At 30.5% G+C, this 27,474-nt stretch overlaps 6 protein-coding genes across 6 annotated transcripts in view; 3 read left to right on the forward strand and 3 right to left on the reverse strand.

The window, feature by feature from the left end:
- Positions 1-2,745: 2,745 nt before the first annotated feature.
- Positions 2,746-10,378, forward strand: LOC134838237 (arrestin domain-containing protein 17-like). The gene is made up of 4 exons (XM_063853723.1): positions 2,746-3,793; positions 3,858-3,998; positions 9,293-10,054; positions 10,119-10,378. Exons 1-4 carry the CDS (start codon positions 3,586-3,588, stop codon positions 10,148-10,150), a joined length of 1,143 nt encoding a protein of 380 aa, XP_063709793.1. The 5' UTR covers positions 2,746-3,585; the 3' UTR covers positions 10,151-10,378.
- LOC134838238 (uncharacterized) lies at positions 10,295-11,140 on the reverse strand. Its single transcript, XM_063853724.1, has 2 exons — positions 10,927-11,140; positions 10,295-10,572 (listed from the first exon to the last, which is right to left on the reverse strand). Exons 1-2 carry the CDS (start codon positions 11,095-11,097, stop codon positions 10,387-10,389), a joined length of 357 nt encoding a protein of 118 aa, XP_063709794.1. The 5' UTR covers positions 11,098-11,140; the 3' UTR covers positions 10,295-10,386.
- A 3,307-nt stretch (positions 11,141-14,447) lies between these two features.
- Positions 14,448-20,445, forward strand: LOC134827659 (ubiquitin-like modifier-activating enzyme ATG7). Its single transcript, XM_063840409.1, has 6 exons — positions 14,448-14,657; positions 14,720-15,490; positions 15,551-16,043; positions 17,342-17,512; positions 18,759-18,874; positions 20,121-20,445. The coding sequence occupies exons 1-6, from the start codon at positions 14,479-14,481 to the stop codon at positions 20,443-20,445; spliced, it is 2,055 nt and encodes a 684-aa protein (XP_063696479.1). The 5' UTR covers positions 14,448-14,478.
- Positions 17,506-18,579, reverse strand: LOC134827660 (uncharacterized). The gene is made up of 2 exons (XM_063840410.1): positions 18,456-18,579; positions 17,506-18,398 (listed from the first exon to the last, which is right to left on the reverse strand). Exons 1-2 carry the CDS (start codon positions 18,545-18,547, stop codon positions 17,531-17,533), a joined length of 960 nt encoding a protein of 319 aa, XP_063696480.1. The 5' UTR covers positions 18,548-18,579; the 3' UTR covers positions 17,506-17,530.
- Positions 20,446-20,496: 51 nt separating the features above from the next.
- Positions 20,497-24,167, reverse strand: LOC134827658 (replication factor C subunit 1). Its single transcript, XM_063840408.1, has 3 exons — positions 23,929-24,167; positions 23,180-23,867; positions 20,497-22,815 (listed from the first exon to the last, which is right to left on the reverse strand). The coding sequence occupies exons 1-3, from the start codon at positions 23,935-23,937 to the stop codon at positions 20,579-20,581; spliced, it is 2,934 nt and encodes a 977-aa protein (XP_063696478.1). The 5' UTR covers positions 23,938-24,167; the 3' UTR covers positions 20,497-20,578.
- Positions 24,168-24,494: 327 nt separating this feature from the next.
- The window catches only part of LOC134827461 (uncharacterized), a 49,289-nt gene continuing 46,309 nt past the window's right edge, over positions 24,495-27,474 (forward strand). The window contains exon 1 of the mRNA XM_063840098.1: positions 24,495-24,782. The gene's annotated coding sequence lies outside the window, so the exon portion shown is untranslated. The remainder of the gene's footprint in view (positions 24,783-27,474) is intronic.

Here is a 27,474-nt window from a genome sequence, read left to right on the forward strand (position 1 = left end):
AAACGTAATTAATATTATTTTAACCCATAATTCGATGTCTGACATTCTCTCAAAATTATTTGCATATTATATTGTATAAATTTTAATTTAATATAATAATACAAAGATATCAAAAGAGAAATATTTGCAAACCTTATCATATTTTATCATCTTCATCATCATCATTATTACTGTGAAGCGACCTTAAATTATTATCTGTATTTTTATTTACCTTTATGTTACCTAAGAAATGATGCATTAATTAGAATTAAAAAAGATAAAAAAAAACAACAAAATGAAGCGAATAAACAAGAAAAATGAGACTTGATGTGAATTGAACCGATAATTTTATTTATGAACCCAAATATTTCTCTCGAAAAAGTTTCTTTTCTACTTGAAAGATAAAAAGGTACAGTAATTTATCTTTTTTGTTATTCTCTATTCCCTCTCTATCTATAAGTTTTCAATGTATAGCATCGCCTGAAAACCTTAAGAAACACAATTTGCAACAATCCAACCAATTTTTTGGGGTAAAATCGCAATAAAAGATGGAACGAAGGCAAAATTATTAATATTTCTATTGAACAATCATAAAAGAAAAAAAAATAAAGTTTTCTGACCTTTTTTCTTTGTAAAAAAAATATTTAAAACTTTTTACAAAAAAAAAATAAAATTCAAGAAAATTTTTGCAAAAAAAATCTAATAAATAGAAAAAAAGGTTTGTCAAATGTCTGGTGTCAAAGAAAGTTATTTTTACTATGAGATTATAATAAATCATTAAGACAGGCAACAACCAGACGCTTCCATTTTCGTGTCACACACGTGTCGCACATAAAAATTTTTTTCTCGCGTTCCGCAAACAAAAACAATGTTCCTAAGATACAAAATAAAAACATTTTAAAGTAAAATATAAATAAATAACTAACAACGCGACGCACACCAACACACATCACTAACATGTTAAAAAACCGAAAAAAAATAATTGCCATTATTTATTTACAATTCACTTTCAAAGTCAAACTATATGTTCTCACACAATTTTTGTACAAGTTTCAAATAAAAATTTATACAAAATAAAAACAAAACGACGACTAAAAAGTGATCAAACCGGACTGACCGAACTTAACTGCGTTCTTGTTGTGTTTATTATTTTATTTTAGGCGAATAAATTTTATTATTTGAATTTTTTTCACTAATTCTTTTTTTTTTTTTTTTTGACAAAAAATAAAAAAAAACTAAATCAAAATTTGTTGATTTAATTTTTATTTTTTTAAAACTTGCTTGAATTAGAAATTCCAATTGATTTTTTTTTATTATTTTATTTTTTTATAGGCGAATAAATTTAATTATTTGATTTTTGTCACTAATTCTTTTTTTTTTGACAAAAAATAAAAAAATCATTAATTCAAAATTTTTTGATTTAATTTTTTTAAATTTGCGTGAATAAGAAATTCTAATATATTTTTTTTTTATTTTAACTATTTTTTTACATTCCTTTCTTTACTATTTTGATAAGAAAGAGAAAAAATAAGGTTTAAATTTTTTTATAAATTTTTACATTAAATTAATTTTTGATTGTATTATTTTCAAATTTTAGTTTTACTTTTAATTTAAAAATATTTTTTTATTTATTTTATTAATCTAAATTTAATTTAAAAAAATAATAAGATTCCTTTTAAATTTTTAAAAAATATCAACAAATTACGTCACTTGTTTAATTTTTTTTTAATTTCTATATTTTAAATAATTATTTAAAACTGAAAAAAAAAATAAAAATCAATTTCCAAAATATTTTTTTTTTAATTAGATTCGAATTTTATTTTGAATAACTTTATAAAATTTGACAAAATAAAATTTTATTTTAATTAAATAATATTAATATGATTTTAATTTTTTTTTTCAATTTTGAATTTCCAAAATTTATAAATTAATCATTAATCAAGTGACGTAATTTTTTTTTAATTTTTAAAAATTTTAAAAGGAATGTCTTATTATTTGTTTAAATTAAATTTAAATTAATAAAAATAATAAATAAAAAAAAAATATAATTAAATTAAAAGTAAAATGAAAATTTGAAAATAATATAATCAAAAAATAATTTAATGTGAAAATTCATAAAAAAATTTAAACCTTATTTTTTCTCCCCCTTATCAAAAAATTTGTAGAACAAAAAAAAAACAAAAAAAAATGTTTGCCTTCCTAACGTTGCAATTATATCTTTTGACAAATTTGCGAGATTTTCGCTACAAAAAATGACAAAAAAATCCTTGATAAAAATTTTATTTTTCCACGCAATATTTGGCATGAAATTTTTAATTATACTTTTGTTTGTAAGGAAAGCGGCAAAAATTATTATCATTATCAACGCAACAAAAAAGAGCGGCTCTTCATTTTTTTTTGTTGGTGTGAGTCAAAACATGCAAAAATTGACTGCGCTTGAATGATCCTCGTACACACCACGACAAAAAAAATTCACTCATCAAGTAAATAAAATTTGTACATAAACGTACGTTGTAGAAAATTATTAAAATATATCAACACAAACAAATGCGCCGAGAATAAATAACTCACACACAATACAAATACGAGAACAGATGATAAGTACATGCCTGAGTACCGTTCGTCCACACTGTTTCACTCATTCGCAGTTGATTTGTGTGTAAAGTAAAGTACAGAACCAAAGCAGCACGAAAAAAAAAATAAATATATTAGACAAGTTTCGAAACTATTTTTTTTCTGTGTACAATTTTATTCGTTGAGAAACCGTCGACTCAGTCAGTCATCATCAATTAACTTTGTAGTAGAATTTTTTCTTCGTTGTTGTCGTTTCTGTGATTGTTATTCAAGCACGCGAGTAAATAAGTAAATATTTTAATGTATATCAGTGGAAAAAAAAGTAAATATTTTATTTTATTAATGATGGGAACGATAAGAAAACTTACAATTAAATAATTTAAAAAAAATAAATAAACAATTTTTCACCTGCAAAAATAATAAAAATAAATAAAAAAAAAATTAAAATGTTGCAAAAAAATAACTGAGTAACGAAGAAAGTGATTTCATGAATATTTTTATAAATTTCTCGACGAGAAGAATCAACACGAAACATCTTCTTCTGTATTTTTTCATGGACATTCGTGCTTACAAATAAATAAAACGAATAGAAAAGAAGTGAAAGAAACCAATAAAAAAATAAAATAAATAAATAAAATGAAATCATTATTTAATTAAGTGCAATAAAAACGCATGAGTTTTCCTTAACGCTCGTTTTATTGTGTAGGTCACTTACATCTGTATTTTTTTTCTAACTGCAGAACGATGCAAAGTTGCATGAAAAGTGAAATTATTTATTGACGTATTAGAACTTTTTTTTTTTTTTGATAAAAACGGGTCAAACGAGTATTTCCTGTCCTTCCCCGTTGACATTCGGGTCTGCCATACCCGACCACGTCGTCGTCACATCGACAGATAATCACCATATACATTGTGGCCGACTACCTACAAATGTAATCGCATTTATGAATATTTAATTCATTCATTGATATTATAATTGAAAGTCGTACGCGAAACAAAAAAAAAAGCAGCAACATAATATCACGAGCGAACATGAAGGTACGCGATAAGACAACCACATCGCCGATATGTTGTAGTAGTGCCGTAACAGCTGATGGCACGATGGCAACAAAAGGCACCGAAAGCAGCAGCAACAACGTCGTCAAGTGTGTTTTAAATTTTGATCAGCTCGCGTATCGACCGGGAAGCGGCGTCAAATGTATGATTACATTAACGTTTGCTGAGGCATTTGAATATCGGAGTAAGCACGAACAGTGAAGAAATTTTTGATTTTTTTTTTAATTAAATTTTGTGTCTCTTTGTAGATATTAGCATAAGGTTTCTCGGACAAAGTAACACATCCTTTAGCAAGAGGAAAGTGGCGGCATTTAAACATCGGTTTGCGAAATATTCCGCTAGTCAAGAGCATTTTCGGTGGTATAAGGATGTCGTCAGCAGTGTCGATGGTGAGTTTTCGTTTCGGGGAAATGTAAATTATTTAAAAATTTAAGTTGCGACGAGAGTTGTATGTGTTGTATTGTGCTTGTATGGTGTTGAGGTGGAAAAAATAGTTAACAGGTCACGCAAGTAAAATAAAATAATTTCATAGTTTTTTTCTGTTTTTGGTGGAAAGTTTTACAGTGAATTATGAAAATTAATAAATTAATTGAAATTGCGCCGATTAATTAATAAATTTCTTTATTCTGTGAATAATAATTTAGTAATTTAATAAAAAAAAGATCAAAATATCGTTGTACCTAATTACTTTTTTCAATTAATTTTTTTTAATTTAATTTAATTTTTTTTTAAATTACATCTTATATTAAACCACAAACTTTTTATTTTTTTTTTTAATTTGACACTTTTTATTTTTTTTATTTATTTAGAAAGAAATTTTTTAAAGGAATTTCAATTAGAAAATTGCATTTTTTTATGATTTTTTTTTTAATAATATATTCAAAGAAAATAAAATTTTACTTCTTAAACTCTGAAAATTTAATATTTAAAAAAAAAACTTTATATTTATTCTATTTTTTTTTTATTTTCAACAAAATCAGACGAAAAAATAAATTTATAAATAAAAAAAAAATAAATAAAACAAAAAATTAAAAATGGGAAAAAATTTTACTCTTTCTGGCATTTTTTGATTAAAAAATTATGAAGATTAAAAATTTTAAATAAAATTATTCAAAAAATGAAATAATTTTGCTTTATTGAATTTAAGATATTTTTTTTTAAATCACGTGAAAAAATGTCACTTTTATCAATTTTTGTCACTTCAAGTTAAATATTTTATCAATTTCTCGTTTTATAATTTAGCAATAAATTTTTAATCAAAAATTGTTTTTTTTAAATTATCAAACTACGAATTTCAGTGCAAGATTTTTTTTTTTTGAAGATATATTTACTTTGCGTATTTCTTATCTAAATGCATGTTGCGATAAAATTGTAGTTGAGAAAATTTAATTTTGCACTGATAAACACTCTCATTTGCTTTGTCGCATTCACTTATAAAATGACACTTAACGTGACACTTTGCGTTAAAATGAAAATATAAAAATCAAAAATGGGGAAAAAAAATTTGTTTACAAAAAAAAAATAGTTTGGCGTTCAAAACTTGTTTCTCTTTTCACGCTTGTGGAGGCGTCTGGTATTTGACGTGACCATGACATATTTGCTTCACGTAAATACAAACTCATCACTTTTTTTTTCACTGTCAGGAAACAAGTTTTACAACACAAATAATCGCGGTAAACAACGACGACCTTTAATATTCAAATAAAATTGCTTGCAATATTTCTGTAATATCCGGTTTTTCATAAAATAAAACTTAGGAATCACAGCAATATTTAATGCAAAAGCAATAAATTTTATTCCAAAGCCTCAATAAATATCACTAAATTCCTGATGTCATGCTTGCTTATCAATTCAATTTCCATACGGCGCACCGCAATAATTTTCCATTTGAGCGTCGTTCGAGCCAACACACGATTAGGTCAAACATTTACCGCCCAACCAACACAAAATCAATCCCATTTCCGATAACATCCGATATGAAACAATGATAACAAAAAAATCACTTTCCTCGATAATTCGATGGCATCGAAACCGCACGCAACCACGAAAAACGAGGAGAAAAGGAAGCGACTAGTCACTTCGACTAATGACGCCAATAGTACTCGCTAATTATGTTTCGTTGATTATGTTACATGTTAATTTATTATGTGACTTCTAATGAGAAACGAGAGAGAGTAAATAACTGATAATAATTACTTCTGATTATTTTTTTTTGTTTGTAATTCTATTTTAAGAAACTAATTTGTGGTGAGTGCATTTCCGTTGGTTCAAGCGTATCTCATTCAAGTGACACACAGAGAGTGTTGTGGTGAAGCAATAAAGCAAACAAGTGAAGGGCAAAGACAACCAACTAGCACAGGAGTAGGTCAATTTAGGCAATTTTCTAACCAACAGAGCAATTTTCTGTGATAAAGTGGGTCAAAGTGTCGGTTTGCGAGGACATTTTTATTGGTTTCTTGTATAAAAGAATCGCAAACTGGATTTGTGTGAATGATTTAGAAGATTTTAGAGAAATTTTGTTTAATAGTTTTGTCAGGAAAAAAAAATAATTCTAAAAAATAGGTTCTTCGGCCTTCTGCATTATTTTTTAAAATTTATTAAAAACGAGTAAAATAATTTAATATTTTTTTATTCAAAAAAAATTGGCCAATATTTTTGAAAATGGTTTCGACTTTTTTTTTTCAATTCTTTATATGATTATTAATCAATCGTTTATATAAATTTTTGAATCAAATATTTTAATTTTTTAATAAAATTTTTAACTTGGGCAAAAAATTTAATCTCTTTATGTCGCATGTGGATTTTTAGATAGTAAAATGTTAAAAAATTAAAAAAAAATTTAAAAAAATATTAAAAAAATAAAAAAAAATATTATTAAAAAAAAATATAAAAAAAATATTTTTGAAGTTTTCAACTTCTAAAATCATTTTTATATTTTTCAAAAAAAAAAAATAATAAAAAAAAAATATAAAAAAAAACAAACTATAAAGTATGAAACAAGTCTCTTTCGAGGAAAACGAAAAAAAGAAAACAAACTATAAAGAATGAAACAAGTCAGCCCCGAGGAGAACGGAAAAATAGTGCGCCAAAAAAATAAAAAAAAATAGAGAAAGTAGTCGTCTAAAGAACGACCTACTAAACCGCATTTCGATGTTGCATTTGTTTCTTTGCTTTTCTAATCCTTATTCCAGATTTTGGAACCCCTCATTTCACATTTTCAAACTCCTCATTTCACATTTTCGAACCCCTCATTTCACATTTTCGAACTCCTCATTTCACATTTTTGAACCCCTCATTTCACATTTTCGTACTCCTCATGACCCTTTCACAATTCCATACACCTCACAACCCAAGGGTTTGCCCACAGACCTTTAGGGTTCTCAAATAACAAAGAATTACAAAAAAAAATTTTGGGGCACACCGGAACACACACACACACTGACACACACACACACACACACACGACAAGTCGAGTTTAATACCGCATTTTTTCTTCGAAATGCGGTAAAAAATTTGGGCAAAAATTATTGAACTGAATTTTTGGTTTAAGATAAATAATTAAGATGACATTACTTTAAATGTTTAGGTGAAAAGATAACTATGTTATAAAAAATGTTATAAGATATTATAAAAAATTTGCCCAAATTTTTATATTTTTTTGGCGCACTATTTTTCCGTTCTCCTCGGGGCTGACTTGTTTCATTCTTTATAGTTTGTTTTCTTTTTTTCGTTTTCCTCGAAAGAGACTTGTTTCATACTTTATAGTTTGTTTTTTTTTATATTTTTTTTTATTTATTTTTTTTTTTTTTTTTTGAAAAATATAAAAATGATTTTAGAAGTTGAAAACTTCAAAAATATTTTTTTTTATTTTTTTTTAATTATTTTTTTTTATTTTTTTAATATTTTTTTAAATTTTTTTTTTAAATTTTTTTTTAATATTTTTTTTTTAATATTTTTTTTAAATATTTTTTTTTGAATATTTTTTTAAATATTTTTTTTTTTTAATTTTTTTTTAAATATTTTTTTTATATTTTTTTTTATATTTTTTTATTTTTTTTTTTTATATTTTTTTTAAATATTTTTTTTGATATTTTTTTTAAATATTTTTTTTTAATTTTTTTTTTAAATTTTTTTTTAAATGTATTTTTTTTTATTTCATACTTTATAGTGTTAAATTTCATAGTTTTCCAATTATTGAACTTATCGATACTTTTCAAATATTTACTCCAAATACACTTTTTTTTAAACAAAGAGTTGAACCCAAGAATATTTTTTTTAGTTAAAAAAGTTTCTGAGTAATAGGTATGGAAAGAAAGAGTTATGTAACATTCCTGTGATTCGCAGGCGCCTATTACATTATTACATGGTAATAATTTTTTTAAATTAAAATAATTTTAGTTTTTGATCTTTTCAAATTTTAAGTTAAAAAAATCGAAGTACCTACTAGAATTTCCTAAAATATAAGGCCATTTCAAAGTTTTTTCGATGTTTTTGTCCCAGAAGATAATTTTTTATTTATTATTAAAATATTTTATTGTTTATTATTATTATTTAATTATTTTTATGATATGTATTTTATTAAAATTTTATAATTTAAAATTGATATCAAAGTTAAAAATTCAAACAAAAAAAAATATAGAAATAACTGTCAAAAAAATTTAAAAAATATTTTTTTTTGCAAATATTTTTAGAGAAGAAAATTCATGTTAAACTTAGTTTTTCAATACAAAAATTCTTGAAAATCGAAATAGACCAACAAATGATCAAAATTGATGAAATTTTTTTTTTATTTTGTCCCATTAGATTTTCGACTTTTAATGGGACAAAAACATAGAAAAAAATGTGGAGCGGCCTAAATATAAGAAAAAAAAAATAATTATGGTCTAAAAAAATTTTTCATTTTAGTTTCGATAAAAAAAAATCAAAAAGTACTAAAAAACATCCCTTTTCTTACAAAAATTTTCATTTTCAATTAAAAGGGGTTGGTAAAAAGTTAAATAATTAAAATAATGGCCTTAGTTTCTTTTTAAGATCACAATTTTGGAAATTTTATTTATACACAATTTATTTTTAATTTTTTTCGTTTTTTCTAACAAAATTTATTTAAATAAAATAAAATTCTCCGTTCTTTTCTAAAAAGAATTTTTTATCACCAAATTTTTCTAAAGACAGAAATCAAACAATTCAAATTATGCTCATAAAATGTTAATTTATTCTTGCCTCATCGGAGATTCTTCGAATCAATTTGCACGTAAATTCACGAGGAGCTTGGAGCGGTTGTGTCATAATTGCATTATTACATGAAATAAATAAAATGCCACATTGTCATTAAGAAAATGAGACACAATTGTCACTTAACGTAATCAAATCTCGTTTAGCAAATGTGTCTCTTTGTGTGTGTCTGCGTGCACAGAAAATCACAAAATATATTAAAGTAATTCATCTTTTCTGCTCCGAAAATGACGTGGCTTATCATTTTGCGAGGTGTAGCGTTCGGTTCAAGTGAAAGTGAAAAGGAAGCGCGCAAAAAAAATTTATGAGAGATAAGAAAAAGTAGGTTAAAAGGAGGTGTGTATGAGTGTTTCTTCCAGTTCTTTTTCCGTTTTTTTTTTTGCTATTTCCTGTTAAATTAAATTTGCTTTTTGTTCTTTTTTTCATATGCGTCGCACACACACACAAAAAGACAATGGATCGATATTACAACCTGGAACATACAAATACGAAGTCACTTATACCCTTCCGCACAGTATTCCGTCCACGTATCATGGCGAACACGGCAGCGTGGTGTATACCGCGAAACTGAGCATCGACAAGCACTTTAAGGACAATCCGGAGCTCACGAAGGAATTTATCGTGGAATCACCGTTCGAAGATACCGCACATCTCTTCGTGCCGACCCTCGATGCGCCCATAACTGTCGATAATAGCATAGATTTCTGCTGTTGCTGCTGCCGTCCCTCGCAACTTGGCATCTCGACGACAATTCCAACGGGCGCCTACACCACGGGCCAAAATATTCCCCTCACCGTCGAATGTCAAAACATCAAAAACATCCACAGATTCAAGCTGGACATCAAACTCTGCAAAATTATCTCGTTTCACAGCACGCAACCCGAAACCGAGGTCAAAAAAGACATCAAAGTCCTGTCGCAACTCGTACTCACGAACAAAGATCACTTTGATACGAAAACGTGGGCCGGCAAACTCAAGATTCCCTTTGTCGATATTCCGAATTTGCAAAAGTGCGCGATAATTGACGTGCAATTTGTGATTAGGACGATGGCGAGTATCGATGGTGCGCTGAAAAATGTCCAGCTAAATGAGATTTCGTTGCATGTGGAGCCCGGCAAGGCCGTTATCAACGAAGAAGCGAACGAGAAACTCGCACCTCTTGCGAAGGAAATGGAGGAATTTGACTCGTTGTTGTTGTACGATGCCGAATCACGTAAGATTTTTTTTTTATATTTTTCCAAAAAAATATCTTGTTAATATTTTTTCGTGTCTTTCAGCACCTTTGGGATACACCGAGACAATTTTCTGATCCTTAATTACCTCGCTTCATGACGAGCATGCAGCCACTTGAGATTAAAAAAAATATTTATTGAAGACAATTTTATTTAGCTTTACTGAAATCGAAACAAAAAAAAAAATCACAACTGGTACACGAATAATTTAAACTCTGCCGTTCAAATCTGTGCCTTGATATGATAAACTTTGGAAAATATGAATTATTGAAACAAAAAAAAATATTTTAAAGAAAAATAAACGCTTCATTCGTTAAACAATGACTCCACAGCATTTTTTGAATTCGACCACTTGTTTTTCGATCTCAACTCTTGCGGATTCAACAGTGACGGTATGACATTGTTTGACCTTCTGTTCATTTTCGCCACCCTTTTCCATTTTCTTGGATTTCTGGTCGTGTTTGTCCTTCACATCCTTGCAATCAGATTTAGATTCGCGCTGAAAAAAAAATTATAAAAAAATTAATTTTAATTTGAATAAAAAAGAGAGTAGGAAAATTTGCTGAATTTCGACAGTTTTCGATTATGGGGGAGTGGGGGGTCAAAAAATTCCTTATTTAACCCGACGCCATTAGATCCACAGTCGGGAACAAATTTTCCACGGTTGAAATTTTCCAACGTATAAATTTTTTAAAATACATATTTAACGCTGTCAAATTTGACATTTGAAAATAATTTGCCAACCTGCTAATTCATATGAATATGAAAAGGTTGAATTAGCAAAATGGCAAAAACCCACAACACACGGACGGACAGAAAAAGTTTGAGATGCAGTAAAAAAATAGTTACTTACCTCAAGACATTCACGATGTTTCTTATGCTCATGCTTGGGATGATTATGTTCATGCGATCCATTTGGCGAGTCGGGGTCGTGTTTTTCATGTGATTCAATTTCCTCTGAACTGTGTGGCTCCTTGTGACAATGTTCGACACCATGTTTCGTCTTGTGTTTTTTGTCTTCCATATCGCGCTTGCACCCTTTCGCATCCTCGTCGATCTCTTTGGTGGCATTTCCCACGCAATACGTAAAGCTCTGCGTTGTGTTCTCAACAATGACGCGAATTTGCTCAAACCTTACTACACTGCAGAATGCCGCTAGTTTACGTTGTTCCGAACCAAATATCGTGCCGCTGATAATTACATTGATTTCATTTGTGGCTTTTTGTCCAATTTGAATCACGTCTTGCATGCATTTTGTCGTGTTTTGCCCGAAGACTACCGTCAAGTTGGTTGCTGCGTAGGTTATGTTCTGTGTGATGTTGACATTGACCTGCGTCATGTTCGCCGTCATACAGCTCATGTACTGGTTGACGCCATTGATGCGAGAGGGACGCGTCACTCCGACCATGACCGTCGAAACTTCGGTTGAAAGCTCGGTGATAATTTGAGTCATTTGCGTTTGGATGGTGGGCGCGATGGCAATAACAGTGGCGTTCGCGGAACCGATGGTGGTTTGCAATTGGTTCATGCAAGTCGTGGAACTCGACTGATACGTGGCGACAATGCTGGCCGTTGCCGAGGTCATTTGATAAGGCAACATGGCGTTCATGAAGGGACCGGCTTTTGGCGCTGCCGTCACGAAACATTGAGCCATTGAGGTGATGATTGTGGTATATGATCTAAAAGTATCCACCATCAATAAGACAGTTTCATCGGACACAGCTTGCAAAAAGGTTGCCCCCTCATAAGGAGGTCCCGGTTCCGCCGTTAATTGCAAAGACGTTTTGATCGTTTGCATGTTCTGGATACATTGGTTGATCGTTGTCTGTTGACTTTGATAATAGATCATGTTTGTGATTTTGGTTATCGATAAAATCGTTTGCAGAGAACTGATCATAGTGTCCAACTGCGTGGAACAATAAGTTGCTGACATGTTGTACCCAAGCGCCAAACCAGATGCCGCCATATTCGCGTACATCATATTGGGCAACGAACTGACTTTGTTGATCTCAAAGTTGATTGAATAACACATTGAAGCCGTTCCCATTACGGTCAGACTAACGTAAGAAATGCTGGTCACGGACATCGTGAGACTCGAGTAAGTTTCGCCGCCGCAAATGAAAAGCTGATATTGCGATGCCGCTGTTGATGCGGTCACATCACCACGAAATGCCACACAAATGAGGGCTATTACTGCAAAAAGCCTCATTTTGAAATTTTTTTAATGACTTTTTTTTTGTTGAAACACTGCCAAGATGGATTTTTTAACTGTGAAGATTCAATTGAGAGTTTACTCCTTTTATACCATCAGATAACAAAGACATTCTTATTATTTTTATTCTTAAATAATATTTGCTCCAGTTGTTTTTTGTTTTATTTTTCATGCGTCATCATAAATTTTGGATGTTTATCGCAATTTTTACTTCATCTCGGAGATATTTTTCTCGTTGTCTCCGGATGAAATCCATTAAAAATAAGTTTTTTCCGTGCGTCAATTGAAAAAAATATTTGCGATGTCTGGTTTTATTTGATTTTAAACGTCAATCAATAAAACCAAATTTAAAAATAATTTGTTGACGACCATCGAATTTGAAAAGCTCTTTATAGTTTTCAAAAGACAACAAAAATTTTGCCGAATTTTTCGACCATTTTTTTAAAATTTTCACTTTTTACGTTGCTTGACATTACAATTTCTAGATATTTTTAATTTTTTCCCGAATTTCCACAAAATAAAATTTAAAATGCGCTAAAACTAATTTTTACTTCGTCTCATGGCCATGTTGGTTTAACTTTGATTCTGTTGAGGAGGACATGAACTTTATCTAATCTTTTTATTTTTTTTTTATTGTGTGTCTTACTTTTTATTTATTTAAATATTTTTTTTTTCTAAAATAAAGATAAAAATTCATCCGGATTTCAGAAAACTCAATTTTTTTTGGTTCTACTTATATCAAAATTTCAAATCAATATGTCTAAATAAAAATCTATTTTTGGTTTTGTTGCCATGTTTTTTTTTGTTTAAGAAAATATTTCTCGCTCTGTTTTTAGAAGAAATTTTTTTTGTGTATGTGAAATTTTTTGTCAGTCAAAGTAAATATTTGTAATGTCTTCTTTTATATAAAGAGAAAATATTTTTATCTTTATTTAAACAACTTTTCTTGTCTGCACCTAAGATTTTGGTGATTTTTATTTACTATTTTGGCTGTTTTTTTTGCCAATTGAGATAAAATTTGCCAAAGTAAAAGTTAAAATTCATAAAAATTTCCGTAAGATGTCTAAGAGATGAAAAGATGAGAAATAATTTAAATTTTTATTGCATTTTGAACTGGAAATTCAAGACTAATATCTAGCTGAAATTTGAAATCCTGATTAATTTTTTCACTTCTATTTTTTTGAAGTTAAACAATTTAAATGAAAGCTAAAATTTTTCATATTAAAAAAATTAAAATATATTTTTTTAAATAAAAGAAGGCAAAAAAAACTTTAATAAAATAAAGTCGCTCTTCATTGAATCGCCAAATTTAATTTTAAAGTTTATAAATTTGCATTAAAATAAATTAATAAAAGTTTCGTTAAAAAAATAAAATTAAAGTAATGAAATATAATACGTAATAAGGCGAATAAATATAATATATCTATTTTTTGTCCCCACTCCGATTCGGTTGAAAAAATTCAGGGGAAAAAATAAAAATTAAATGAAAAATTTAAATATTTTTGACCTTTTTTGGAATTTTTTAATTGAAAAATTACTGTTTACGTTAAAATCATACAAAAAACAAAAGAAATTGGCATTAATCAGACGTTTTCAATTGAAATGTAAAAAAAAAAATTTGAGTCACGTGACCTAAATTATTTTTTTTTTCAAAAATTTTCACTTTTGAGTTCAAGTTTGGAAATAATTTAAAATAAAATTAAATAAATGTTAAGAATCAACGTTTAACGTCTAAAAACGTTAAAAAATTACAAACAGAAAATTCTATTTTTTATTTTATTTCCCCCCCTCATGAAAATCCATATGGGACAAAAACTGAATATATTAAATTTATTCGCCTAAAATAAAATAATAAGAAAAAATAAAATAAAGCCGAAACGAAATAAATAAAATTCATTAGTTTAGTCCAAAATTTTTTTTCCTAAATTTTTTGAAATTAGACTAAAAAACGTTAATTTTTGATGAAATTTTAATTTTTTTTCCCCACTCACTTTTTGGATTTTAAAATGGGACATTACCTGATTAATTAAATTTTTCATTTTTTTTATACTAATATAAATTTCTCAATTTTTTTTTCATTCAGTTCAAATGAAAAATTTATAACGGCAAAAATTTTCAAATCCCTTACCTCCGAATGAAAACAAAAAACAGCTGACGAAACAACAACAAGGTGAAGTTCATCGTGAAGGAAAAATGGTTCTGCAATTTAATTCTTTTCGCTCCGTGGTCGATCCAAACTTCTGGCACAAGCTAGCAGAAATTAAAATTGACGTCGACCAGCTCGATGACTCCTCAAAAACCGTCTATGGATTCTACACAAACCAAGATACGCCAGATTGTTTCATGGAAATTGATTACTCGGCATTTTCTACGTAAGAAGTTTCATAATTTTTGCAATTTATTCATTAACTTTCGTATTTTCCTTCTTTTTTAGTGATCCGAAACCCATCAGAAATCGTTTCATGACCAAAGGCATTTTATTGAACAAAAACACAATCGAAGAATTCAAGTCGACTAACAAGCAGGAAGTGCTGAATTTGAATTCCGAGCTTTTATGGCAAGCAATTGAAGACGGTTCATGTATCAAAGACCCACGATGGCTCTCATTTTTCGTCCTCTTCTCCTTCGCTGATCTCAAAAAACACAATTTTTACTATTGGTTTGCGTTTCCAGTGCCGGTCGATCTGGTAATATCTGAAACTGAGGCTACGAAAAAAATCGGCGACGCTCTAGGAGAGAAGCAGTTTTCAGATTTGACCGATTTTTATTACTCCGGAAGTGATGTGGTTGAACAAAATTTCTTCGTGACAGAAATTTCTGATGAAAAATTAAATTTTAAAAAGTTGGAAGAAGTAATTTCCACGCAAAATAATGGAGAAAGCAACTTTAAAGGCACGGATTTGAATAAAATTCTCTTTTGTTTCTCGGATCCGTCCCCGTTTGACCATCCAGGATGGAATCTTCGGGTATTTTTGTTGATGCTAGTGAAACTCTGTCCAAATTTGAGGTCAAAATGGATCAACATCGCCTCGTTGCGACAAAAAAATCGCAAGGGACTCGATTCAAGTCTCGTTTTTCGCGTTAAATTACCGGATTCTGTGCCAAAGAGTGCTTCCGACATGAAATGGGTTGGATGGGAGAAGAATCCTCAAGGTCAATTGATGCCACGAGTCGCTCAAATGGGGAAACAAATGAATCCATTGCAGTAAGAATTGAATTTTTCCCTTGCAAACTCGATTTTTTTTAATTTATTGATTTTTTTTAGACTCCAACAAGCGCTCATCAATCTAAATTTGAAACTCGTCAAATGGCGTCTTCTCCCGGATTTGGACTTGGATGTCATTTCAACCACAAAGTGTCTCCTTTTTGGTGCCGGAACCCTTGGATGTGGAATTGCCCGTAGTTTAATGGCATGGGGCATCAATCACATCACTTTTATCGATTCGGGAGTTGTAAGTTTCGCAAATACCGTGCGACAGTGCTTGTATACGTACGAAGATGCAGTTTCCGGCGAGAAAAAGAAAGTTGATGCTGCGGTCCAAAGACTGAAGGAAATTAATCCAAATTTGAATGTGGAAGGACATGATTTGCACATTCCGATGCCAAATCATCCGATAGGAGAGAGTTTGAAAGAAAAGACGGTCCAAAATTTGAATAAGATTAAGGAGCTGGTGCAGAGCCATGACGCGATTTTTTTGTTAACTGATTCGCGGGAAAGTCGTTGGTTGCCCACTTTGTTGGGAGCGCATCATAAAAAGGTATTTTTTTTCCTATAATTTTTTCAGTTTTAGTAATTTTTAATCGAACTTAAAATTTTTTAAACAAAATTAGAGTGACAAAAAATATTTTAAATAGAAATTTTGATTAAAATTGGTTATAAAAAGAAAAATATATTTTTAATTTTTTCTTCAAAAAATTAAATTAAGTTAAAAAATTTAAATTTAAATTAAATTCAGGCTTTATTAAAAGCTCTTAAATATTTTTATTTTAGATTGAAAATTTTTTACTTATTTGCAATTAATTTTTTAAAAAACAAAAAAAAAACTTTAAAAAATTAATTTTTTTTTTCTAAATGAAACTTAAAACTAAAGTGATAGCATTAAAAAAATTTACTAAATTTTTAAGGACTTTTTACAAAACTTAAAAAAAAAATCCGTATTTGAAAGTAATTATGACTTTTTTTCATACAGAACCACAAAAAATTAAAAAAATAATTAAAATAAATTTTTAATTATTAAAACAGTAATTTTTGATCAAACTTTTTAAAAAATTTATTAAAAGTTTTAAAAATTTATTAAAAATTAATTTTCATTTATTTTCCATTTTTCACTCAAATTTCTATTAAAAAAAAAATAATTTTACCAAATGTAAATTATTTATAAATTTTTTAAGGCCGCTCCAAATGAAAATCAAAAATAAAGTCCAAAATTTTTGAAAATAAAATGGAGGGGGGGGGCAAAATAAAAAAAAATTTTGAAATACTTATTTTCATACAAAATTACAGAATTTTAGCTATTTTTGATCGTTGATCAACATTTTTGTTGTTTTTTAATAATCTTCTTTGAAATTTCAAAAATTGAAAAATTGAATTTGAAAAATTGATTTTAGATCATTTAAAGTTAAAAATTGAAAAATTAAAATTTCATAAAAAACAACTGTCAAAAAAATTAAAAAAAACAAAAATTCAGTAATTTTGTGAAAAAAATTTTTAGAGAAGAAAATTCAAGTTAAAATACGAATTTCAAAACAAAAATTAAAATAATTGTAAAATTTTTTGACAAAAATGTCTTGAAAAATTATGAAAGTACACCGAAAAACGATCAATTTTGATGACATTTTTAACTTTTTTTTTATTTTGCCCCATTGGATTTTTGACTTTTTAAATGGGGCATCGGACTTTATTTTTGATTTTCATTTGGAGCGGCCTAACCTAAAAAAAATCCGAACATTAAAATTTTGATTTTTTTCTCGATTTTTTAATTTAAAAATGGACAAAATAATTGAAAATCAAATAAAATTTTTTTTGTCACTTTTTAATATTTTATTTTAATTTTAGATTGTCATTAATGCAGCCCTTGGTTTCGATAGCTATCTTGTAATGCGACATGGTGCTCGCAATTGCGGCGATGACTCAACTAAACCTAAAATGGAAATAGAAGGACTCAAATGTATTCCAGGAGAGCATTTGGGATGTTATTTTTGCAACGACGTGACTGCGCCGGGCGATGTAAGTACTTAATTTTTGTTAAAATAATTCCACGTCAGGATTTGAAAATGACTCAAATTCCGCACACGTTGGCGATCCCGTGTAAATATGATCAATTGACGCCACTTCCAGTCGCATTTGTTCCAAACAAAAGATTTTAAAGCCATTCAACGCTTCAAACTGATTTTGTGTTCGATATTTGTACGTGCAGAAACGCTTTCCGTCGATCGCTACCAAAAAATGTGTCAAACTGAGAGCGATTGCCATCTTAAATTGCTGATCAAAGACAAAGGGAAATTCACCGTTGGACTCTTCCTCGCGAAAAACTAATTTGTCATTGGTGGAATTCCGTACGACGCGCATCTCATCGAATCGTGCATTGAAGTGGAACGCTTGTTTTTTCGTTTCGTTCTCGAAAAATGTGACCGTAAATCGTCCTTTTGGGTTTCCAAAGGGAATTGCCTTAACGACCATCGCATGTCCTGCCATAAATTTCTTCGGAACGTCGTTCGAGAACGAATGGTAATCGTCATTTAGCCACACAAGCGGTCTCGGCGACGGATAACAACGACGATGATCCACTTGGTTGACGTACTGAAGATCTTTTGTGATTCGCAACGTTTTAATTTCGGAAGTTTCGCCGCGGAATGCATAAGTACAGAACGGGGTATCGTTAAAAGCGATCATAAAATTCGTTTCTGTCACTAAAATGCACAAACGAAACCGTTGACCTTCAACCAGGGGACGAACACCTGCTACCGTGTCGAGATTTTCGCTCGTTTCTGGCTCTCCCCATTCGTTGTTGATGCGAGAATTGCGCACGACGACGTCTTTGTGGAAATGAATGCTGATCTGGAGCAGGCAATTGGCATCAACGTCTTTACTGGCGAGGAAATCAATGTCCAATCTGGTAAAAAAAACATAAAAAATATTTTTTTCTACGTCAAAAACGATGAAAACTCACCTCATTGCCGCATCTGTCGTTTTGCCAGAGATAACAAAGACATGTCCCGGTTCCGGGGGGCAAAATAAATTTCCAACAAATTCAGTGATCATTTTTTTGCACACCTTTTCAAATTAAAATCATGAGTGAAACTGAAAATTTTTGGTGTGAATATGACTCAAGTTTAGTCTTCTTATCATTTCTTATCACGACTCGCCCATATTCACTCATTTTTATCTACAGATGACACATAGTTCCGATAAAAAACGCGAGTTTCCTGTCAAAACAACTTTTTATATTTTTTTTTTTTATTTTTTTTTGCAGTCACAAAAGGATCGTACGCTTGACCAGCAATGTACTGTGACGAGACCAGCTGTGTCCAATATTGCATCCAGTCTCGCTGTGGAACTGTTGATTGCTCTCTTGCAACATCGCGACAGGTAAGAATTATTTTTTACAATTTTTTTTTCCAAATAAATTTTTAATTATTAAATATCCAAATTAATTTTTCTTCTAAATTTTTCGATAATTTTTTTTAAAGATAAATTTTTAATTTTTAAATTTTAAAATAAAAAAATTAAAATAAATTTTGATATTTTAAATAAAATTAATTTTTTTTCGTATCAAATCGATAGTAAATTTTAAAATAATTTTCTTATGAAGAATTTTTCATAAATTTTCTTTCAATTCTTTTAAAATTATTTTTTAAGACATTTTTTAACGAAATTCGAATTTAATATTCAATTTAATAATTTTTGAAAAATTGTAGAATTTTAATTTTGCATTGATTAAAATTATTTTTTTTTTTGTTAATATTTTTGCTTATTTTTTATTTAGGCCGTTCCAAATTTTTTCCGATGTTTTTGTCCCAAAACATTTTTTTCAAAATGGGGAGGGCAAAATAAAAAAAAAAAGTTTTGAAATACTATTTCATTCAAAATGACAAAATTTTAAAAAATTTGGGCCCTTTATGAATATTTTAGTAGTTTTTGTGGTATTTACATTGAGATTTGATGATTTAAAATTGATCTGAAAATATTTCAAGTTAAAAATTTTAACAAAAAAATTTCATAAAAATAACCGTCAAAATTTTTTGAAAAATAATTTTTAGGAAATATTTTTATAGAAGAAAATTCATGTAAAATTTCGATTTTCAACACAAAAAAATTTAAAAATTAACAATATTTAAAAAAATTTTTGAAAATTCCTTAAAAAAGTAAGGAAAAGGACCAAAAAATGGTCAATTTTGATGAAATTTTTAACTTTTTTTTTTTATTTTGCCCCATTGGATTTTCGGCTTTTGAAATGGGGCAGTGGACAAAAACATAGAAAAAAATTTGGAGCGGCCTTATTTCAATTTTGTTAGTACATATTTATTTACCTATCACATATTTTATTGAACAAAATTTATTTGGAAAAATTTAATAATTTTTTTTGTCGAAATTCATTTTTTAATGCAAATTTCATGAAATTTAATGAAAAAATTTCACAAAAAAAAATTTTTTCAAAAAACATTTTTTAAAGTTTTTAAATAAAATTAAGTGTTTTAAAATTGATTAAAAATTAATTAAAAATTTAAATTAAATTAATAGTCCTCAAAAAATTTTTTTTTACCTGATACTGAATATTTTTTGACTGATTTAAAGCCGAAGTTTCATATATTTTTTTTTCATTTAAATTTTTCAGAAACCGTGCTCCAGCATATTACAAGACATCAACCAGCTCTCGCAACATCCCCGAAGACCTTTTAGGCATCATTCCGCACTCAATTCGTGGCTATTTGAGCACTTTAGAGCAAATTATTCCCGCAACGGAACAATTTAAGCAATGCATTGCCTGCTCTGATGCTGTATTAAAAGAATATGAAGAGAAAGGAGACGATTTCCTCTTCAAAGTATTTGGCTCATCAAAATGTTTGGAAGAAATTACAGGAATTGATAAAATTATGAGCGAATTCGAGAATGCCGATGCAGATTTTGACATGCCCGAAGATGTCGATGATGATTTTTAAATTAAAAATTCAAAAAATTTCAACCGTAAAGTTATTAAAATTCACTTTTAAAGTGATTATTTTTGCTTTTTAAAAAAATATTCAAGCATTTATTTTATTTAATAATATAAACGAGTAAAAAAATAACAGAGATTTACTTCTTTTTTCCCTTAGATGAAGAGGCTTTAGGCTCTTTAGACGTGCCCGCCTTTGCCGCTTTCGGAGCTGAGGGTTTTTTAACTTTAATGAACGCATTATTTTCGAGTTTGTCGTCCTCATCTTCGGATCCCGAAGCATCTTGAAGTCCTTCTTCATCACCGCCAATTCCTTCATACTCCTCGGAAACTTCAACTTTTTTCTTTTTCACGTTTTGCAGAGCTGAGAACGAGTACGGCAGCACTTCCTTGTTGTAAGTACGAGTCAAAGCCGCTTTGACCTTGCTTTCGATGCCGTCCATTGGATTTTTCTGCTTGGGCCACGTACTGAGCTCCACTAAGGAATCAATGTCTTCTCGCAATAATTTGTAAGCTTTCATGACTTCCAATGTCTCTGGTACGCCATCCATGCCTTTTTGCTTGAGCGGATCAACAATCGCTTTGGTCAAAAATTGTGCGTAATCCAAACGGATCGACAATCGGGACCCCGAAGTGCAAGTTCGTGTGTGATCATGAATTTCCTGCGCTAAACGCTTGCGTTTCATCGTTTTGGAATTTTTTCCAAGCCATCCGGGGAAGTTTATACGACCGATGGACCCTTCCAGAAGCTCTCCGGGAATAACGGAGCAATACATGCCTTGCACGGGAAGCAGTGACCAAGCACTGTCCGTGCGAATTCGCTTCTCGATCATGTCGCCACGACTCAAACTATCGGCAACTTCAGCAAAAAGCTGCATCTGGGTCTTTTTCGGGGCATTTGGTTGAACGGTGAGATAATTTTCCTGCACAAAAAGTGATGCCATGTTGTAATCATGAAAGAAAAAGCTCAATTTATCATCAAGAGACAATCCTTTGTGCTCGTTGGCATCAAAAACTTTCCGCGCGACATCAAAAGGACCAATTTTGACGTCTTTTTCGGCAGTTTTCGCTTCTTTTTTGTAATCGCCACTTTCTTTCGACGCATTAATGTCCTTGGAAGCTGAATACATGGCCAGATGATTCAACGTTTGACGAACATCGTTTCCCGTTCCCGAAATTATTTCATCTAAACACTCTTTTGGGATCTTCATGCCTTCTTTGAACAACACACTCATCATTGCCCCGCGGATTTGTTCGACTCGAGGCTTGGAAAATCGCAAATCAAAGCAATAATTCACCAAAGTTTTCATTTTTTGGTGATTTCGGTCGTTGCACATGCAAATAATTGGGATGTGAGTCGTTTTGATGAGTTGAATTAACTCTTGGGCACCGCCACGATCCTCATTTCCGCCAATTCCGTCGACTTCATCCATGATTAAGACACGTTTGGCACTTGCGGACTTGCTGGTTCCATGAACATAGGCATTCAGTGATTTATTCGAGAGTAAAGTGGCGACTTCTTCTTGCAGCAAACGTTTGCTACGAGTGTCCGAGGCATTAAATTCGACAATGTCATAACCGAGCTCCTTGCAAACGAGGTGAGCGGTGGTTGTTTTGCCAACTCCGGGAGGTCCGGAAAGTAAAACGGCTTTGAAAGAGGCGCCGTCGTCGTTTTTGGCCCATGGATTGGGACGGGCATGCTTTTTCTTGCCATCGTTGTTGGAATCCCACTTTTGGAGCCAATTTATCAACTTTTGACAGTTGCTTTGAGGACCTTGTTGACCAATGATTTGCTTGATGTTTGTCGGTTTGTACTTGTCGACCCAGGCGATGGAATTTTCATCAATTTTTGAAGGAGGTTTTGGAATATTTGAGGATGAAGAAGACGGTTCAGGTTCTTTTTTAATCGGAATTTTTGTTTCTTCTTCCTTTTTCACCTTTTTGGGACTTTCTTCCTTTTTAATTTTTTTCGCAGGACTCTCTTTTGGTTCCTCTTTCACCGGATTTTTCTTCGGAATACCTGATTTTTCGCGAATCAAGTCCAGTAACTCGTCTTCGTTAATTTGCGGTATTCCATATTCATCGGCTTTGGCAATTTTTGCGGGCCCAGCAAGTTCTCCGACAACCATGTAACTGAGTTTTTTCGAGACTGTGGTCATCATTCGACCACCCAAGGATTTTATCAGGTCGGCAGCTTCTTCGCGAGTTTGTGATTCGAGTTCGCCCGTGATGATGAATGCCATGCCAGCCAAGCAATTTGGTTTTCCCTCGGGAATTTCTTTGCTGCCATGAGCCGTTGGACCGCCATGCTTTTGGCGTTCGCGGAAGAGAATTGCTGCTTGGACCTTGCGTTGGTGGCGTTCTTCGTCGGTGATTACTGGAACAAAATAGGGGAAAATTGATTAAAAATTTAAATCAAAAAAAAAAAAAAAAATCATAAACAAAAAATTGAAAAAAAAAATTAAAAAGGAAAATTTCTTTTTTTTCTTTTTTGAAAAAATTTAAAAAAAAAATTTGGTCTACGGTTATAATTAAATTCTTCATCAATCGAAAGAAATAAGAGGATGACTATTTTTCACAAAAATTTAATAAAAAAAATTTGTTATTTAAAAATGTAAAAAATAAGAAAATATAATTACTAAAATTATTTCGAATTATTTTTTTTTTAAATTTTATCAAAAAATTAGAAAAATAAAATTTGAAAACATTATTATTGTTTTAGTATAATTTTATAAATATACCTGGTTCGTCTTCATTTTCAGGCTTTTTACGTTTGGTAGCAGTTTTCGGAGTGCCTTTAGGAGTCTTTGATGTACTTGGTTTTTCCTCTTTTGGCTCCTCTTTTACCACTTTCGGTGAAGATTTTTCCTTTTTCACTGGTTTCTCTTCTTTTTTGGGTGTTAATTTTTCTGTTTTCACCTCTTTTTCCTTCTTCGGAGTCTCTTTCTTTGAACTTTCCTTCTTCGGAGTCTCCTTTTTCGGTGGCGTTTTATTTTCCTTCTTCTTTTTGCTGGGAGATTCGGCGACACTGACATCCAAATCCATCATGCTCAGTTCCGCTTCGTCATCGGATGCAAACAAATCGTCCTTTTTCTTCTTCTTTGACGACGGAATGACAGTTTTTTCCACTCTCAGTGGTTCCTTGTTGCCAAAAAAGGCTGCTGGATCCACTTCTTTTAATTTTTCTTGCTTCTTTTCCTCCTTTTTGGGTTTTACTTCTTTCTTCGATGCCTTTTTTTCTTCTTCTTCGTCGTCGGAGTCCACAACTCGACGCTTTTTGGTGTGATGCGAAGCTTTTTTCTGCTGTTCTTTTGGCTTGCCATCGTCATCGCTGTCGGACAAAGCAATTACTGACTTTCTCTTGAGCGGCGAGTCCACGGGGGCTTTGGGCTTCTTTGCAGCTCCCATGGAAAAGTACGATCGAATGTCCTGGAATAAAGAAAAAAGAAGTTGATTTCTTGTTTTGAAATGCAGAAAATTAAAAACTTACTCGTGACATCTTCCGAGAAGGTCTCTGAGGGCTTTTTTTGGGCACGAAAACAAAAATTAGTACGACTTTCGGCGAGGCGGCAAAATTAATTGAAATTTATCATGCGTTCCTGACCAAGATGCTAAAAACTAAGACGATCACAGGTTCAAGTAAACATTCAAGGTGAGTTTTGTCAGAATTTTAAGTTAATTTTCTTTCTATTTCACTTAATTTTTAAACAAATTTTATTCACAAAAAGAAATTTTGCCGCGAAATGTAGTTCATCACTGTGATCCGGCGAATTACAAACTCAGGCATGGGTTCAGATCAAGGGAACACAGTACCTATGAGTGTTTGAGACGAATGAAAATGATAACACAAGTCGCCTTTTGCTAATTCAGATTTATCATTTTCATACGACTCAATGAACGGGTTTGTGATCGATGAAAAACATCCGCCGATCGCAACCCACGTGGGTCATTCCGAGCAAATACGTCAGTGAGACGAATAAAAGTGATAAAATTCCATTTTCCATAAACGCACGGAAACCGGAACGAAGTCGCAGTTTTTTTTCAGTCAGCGAGAAGTCGGGCAACGAAACGGACGTGTTTTGCGTAAAAAGAATTATTTTTTTGTGACCCCCGATAGGCCCGATAGCCCCCGACAGCTAATCGAGTCAGTAAACGCACGACAGACACCAATTCCAGCTTCAATTTCCCGTCTTTTTTTTTAGTTGTGGAACGCAGAAAAGTCCCGTAAATATTTTTAAGTAGTTGCTGGGAGAGGAAAAAATCTCCACAATCAGATAAATATCGACGAATGAAGACATTCCGAGCGCTAGAACAAACACTTGACCCGTAATTTGTAGTTCTAAAGTGAGTATCTGGCCGTAAATCCGCCAAAAAGTGCTCTTTTTCAAGGAAACATCGATGGGGCGGATTCGCTAAAGAAAAAAAAATGCAAAGTGAAAAACTTGTTTTTACGAATTAAATCAAAAATTGCGACAAATTGTACGAGAATCTATGGAAAAAAATTGAAAAAAATCAAATAAAATTAATAAAAATCAAAAATTAAAAGTGAAAATTGTAATAAAGTGTCAAAAAGTGGAAAAACATGATTTTTCCTTTAATGTGATGGAATTTCTCGTGAAGAGAAAAAAAGTAGGTCGACTTGTTTTTGTGGGTTTTAGCCAAAAATCAACGCGTAAATCATGGATTATTGCTGCTCTGACACGACGAGCTTTAAGACTTAATGTTCAAAAAATTGGATTTTACGGCGTGAGTAACATAAAAACTCCACTTTACTGCCACTAATTAACATTTGTCTCGTGATAAGAGATTCGCGTTCGTCTTCTCATAAATATTCAATGACCGAAATTCGATTTTATGACGGCAGAAAAAAAAAATCGTCAAAGTAAAGAGATGACAAAATGTAAGCAAAACTATCTACAATGACTGCAGTTTTTTGCTCCTGTGACCCAATAACATTAAAATTTCATGCAAACTCTCTCTCTCTGTTCTCTTAATTTACACCCTTATATAGTAAGCCACGAGCCACGATGAACGAATATTGTGTACAGATGAAGAAGCACGACGAAAAAAGATGAATTTACAACACAATTTGTATTATTCTCGCTCCAGAGCAGAGCAGAGATGCGTGCGCAAGTTTATCCCTTACAGAGAATGTTTTTGTGTGCCAACCCAACCTAATTCAACGTGAGACCGAAATGTGCAAAACATTCCTTTACACCGACAACGACGACGACGACGACGCGACGTAGACGGGAAGTGTACGGGATGAAAAACATTTTCCCGTTCGTAGTCTCCCGTATGTCTGTGTTGGCCCACATTTTGTTTCCCATTCAAGTTTTCCAGCTTTTTTGGCGAAAATGCAATCAGGTAACTCTTTCGGAGGCAGTATTTGTTGTGTCGTCGTCGTGTCGTGTTGTTGAAAAGTCGAGAAAAAAGTTTAGAACAAAAATTTTATAATTACAAAAAAAAAGTTTTGTGCAGCAAAATTGGAAAAGCTTGGCAAGTTGCAGCAACTTTAATGAAATTTTGTACGTGTCAATTTTTAATAAGAACACTTTTCAATATTTATTTATGTGAAATATTGAAGAGGCAAGAGGATAAATCACACATTTACACTTTTTTACAACACTCATGTATTCTAATTTCATGAATTTTTCGATGAAAAATTTTTTTTTTTTAATTTAAAAAAAAAGTCAATTTCTTGAAAAAACCATCTTTGCTTGTCCAAGAGTCGAATGAATAACACATAAAGTCCAGTCAAAAGAAAATTTAAACATGAAAATTAATTAGAGGTGATCCAACTGAACTTCTGTCAAACTTTGGAAATCGTCTCTAACAACGGGTTTGAGCTTCAAAAATTAATTTTTGAAATTTTTCTTAATTTTTAAGGTCATAAGAGTGAATAAAAAATTATTAAATTAAAAAAATTAAAATATATCTAAATTAAATTTAAATTTTTCCAGAAAATTTCCTATCTGAACTTAAAAATACATATATTGAAAAGCTTTCTAACTCTAACTTTATTTTAATTTTTTATTTAAAAAAAAATAATTTTTTAATTACTATTTTTTACGTTTTTGAGCGTTAAATGACGAATTTTTTAATTTATTTTTTAATTAAATTTTCTACAGTACATTTTTCAAAAAAAGTCTTTTCGTGACTTATAAAAAATTTACAAAATTTTAATGCTAGTTCAGGTAGTTTTTGGCTTACTTTCATGTAATTTTCACTCAAAAAATTTCAAAAATTGTTTATTTTAATTTTTTCTAAAAAAAAAATAAGTCCCAGGAATTTTTTTTAAAACATAAAAATCCACAAAAATTATAATTTTTTAAAAGAATTTCTGAAAGTTAGCTAAATTTTTACAATAAAAAATGCATATTTGCGACTTATCCTCTTCACCCTTTCAATTTTCCATTAACTTTCGAAATGACACGATAAAAATTGATAGAATATTGAATTTTAAAGTTATTGGTCTGAGTCTGACTACCGCCATCAAAAAAGCATTCAAAAAGTTATGTTATTTCAACACTGCTGACACATTTCACGCCCACACAATTCGATTTTCTAATTTATATTGATTAGATCGTCTTGTGCTTCATTATTATGCATTCATTTCTCGAGAGACCGGAGAAGAAAAAAAAAACACTCGAAATCTTTTTCTTTCCAATTCCAGATCAATACACATGTGTTTATTTATTTAGTTGTTCTTTTATTCATTTTACGACTTTCTTCTCATATTTAATGAGAGATTTTTCAATATTTGTTCGTGGAATCTAATCAAGAAAAGTGCTGACACTGCAATGCCTAAAATGGGAACATTTGCGGCAGATGTGACCGGTCATCGTGTTTCTAACCATAAAATAACGCATAAAAAGTAGTGAATGGTGTCAGATAACCTTTGAAATCAGATTCAATTTGAATTTTGTGGAACTCACTCAAAAAAAAAAAATGTTAAAAGTTATCGTTTATTGAACCATTATTTACTTTATAATGGATTTTTATCACTAAATTTAGGTGTTGAATGTGTTTTTTT

Source organism: Culicoides brevitarsis, chromosome 1 (assembly GCF_036172545.1).
Source record: "Culicoides brevitarsis isolate CSIRO-B50_1 chromosome 1, AGI_CSIRO_Cbre_v1, whole genome shotgun sequence".
Classification (NCBI taxonomy): Eukaryota; Metazoa; Arthropoda; class Insecta; order Diptera; family Ceratopogonidae; genus Culicoides; species Culicoides brevitarsis.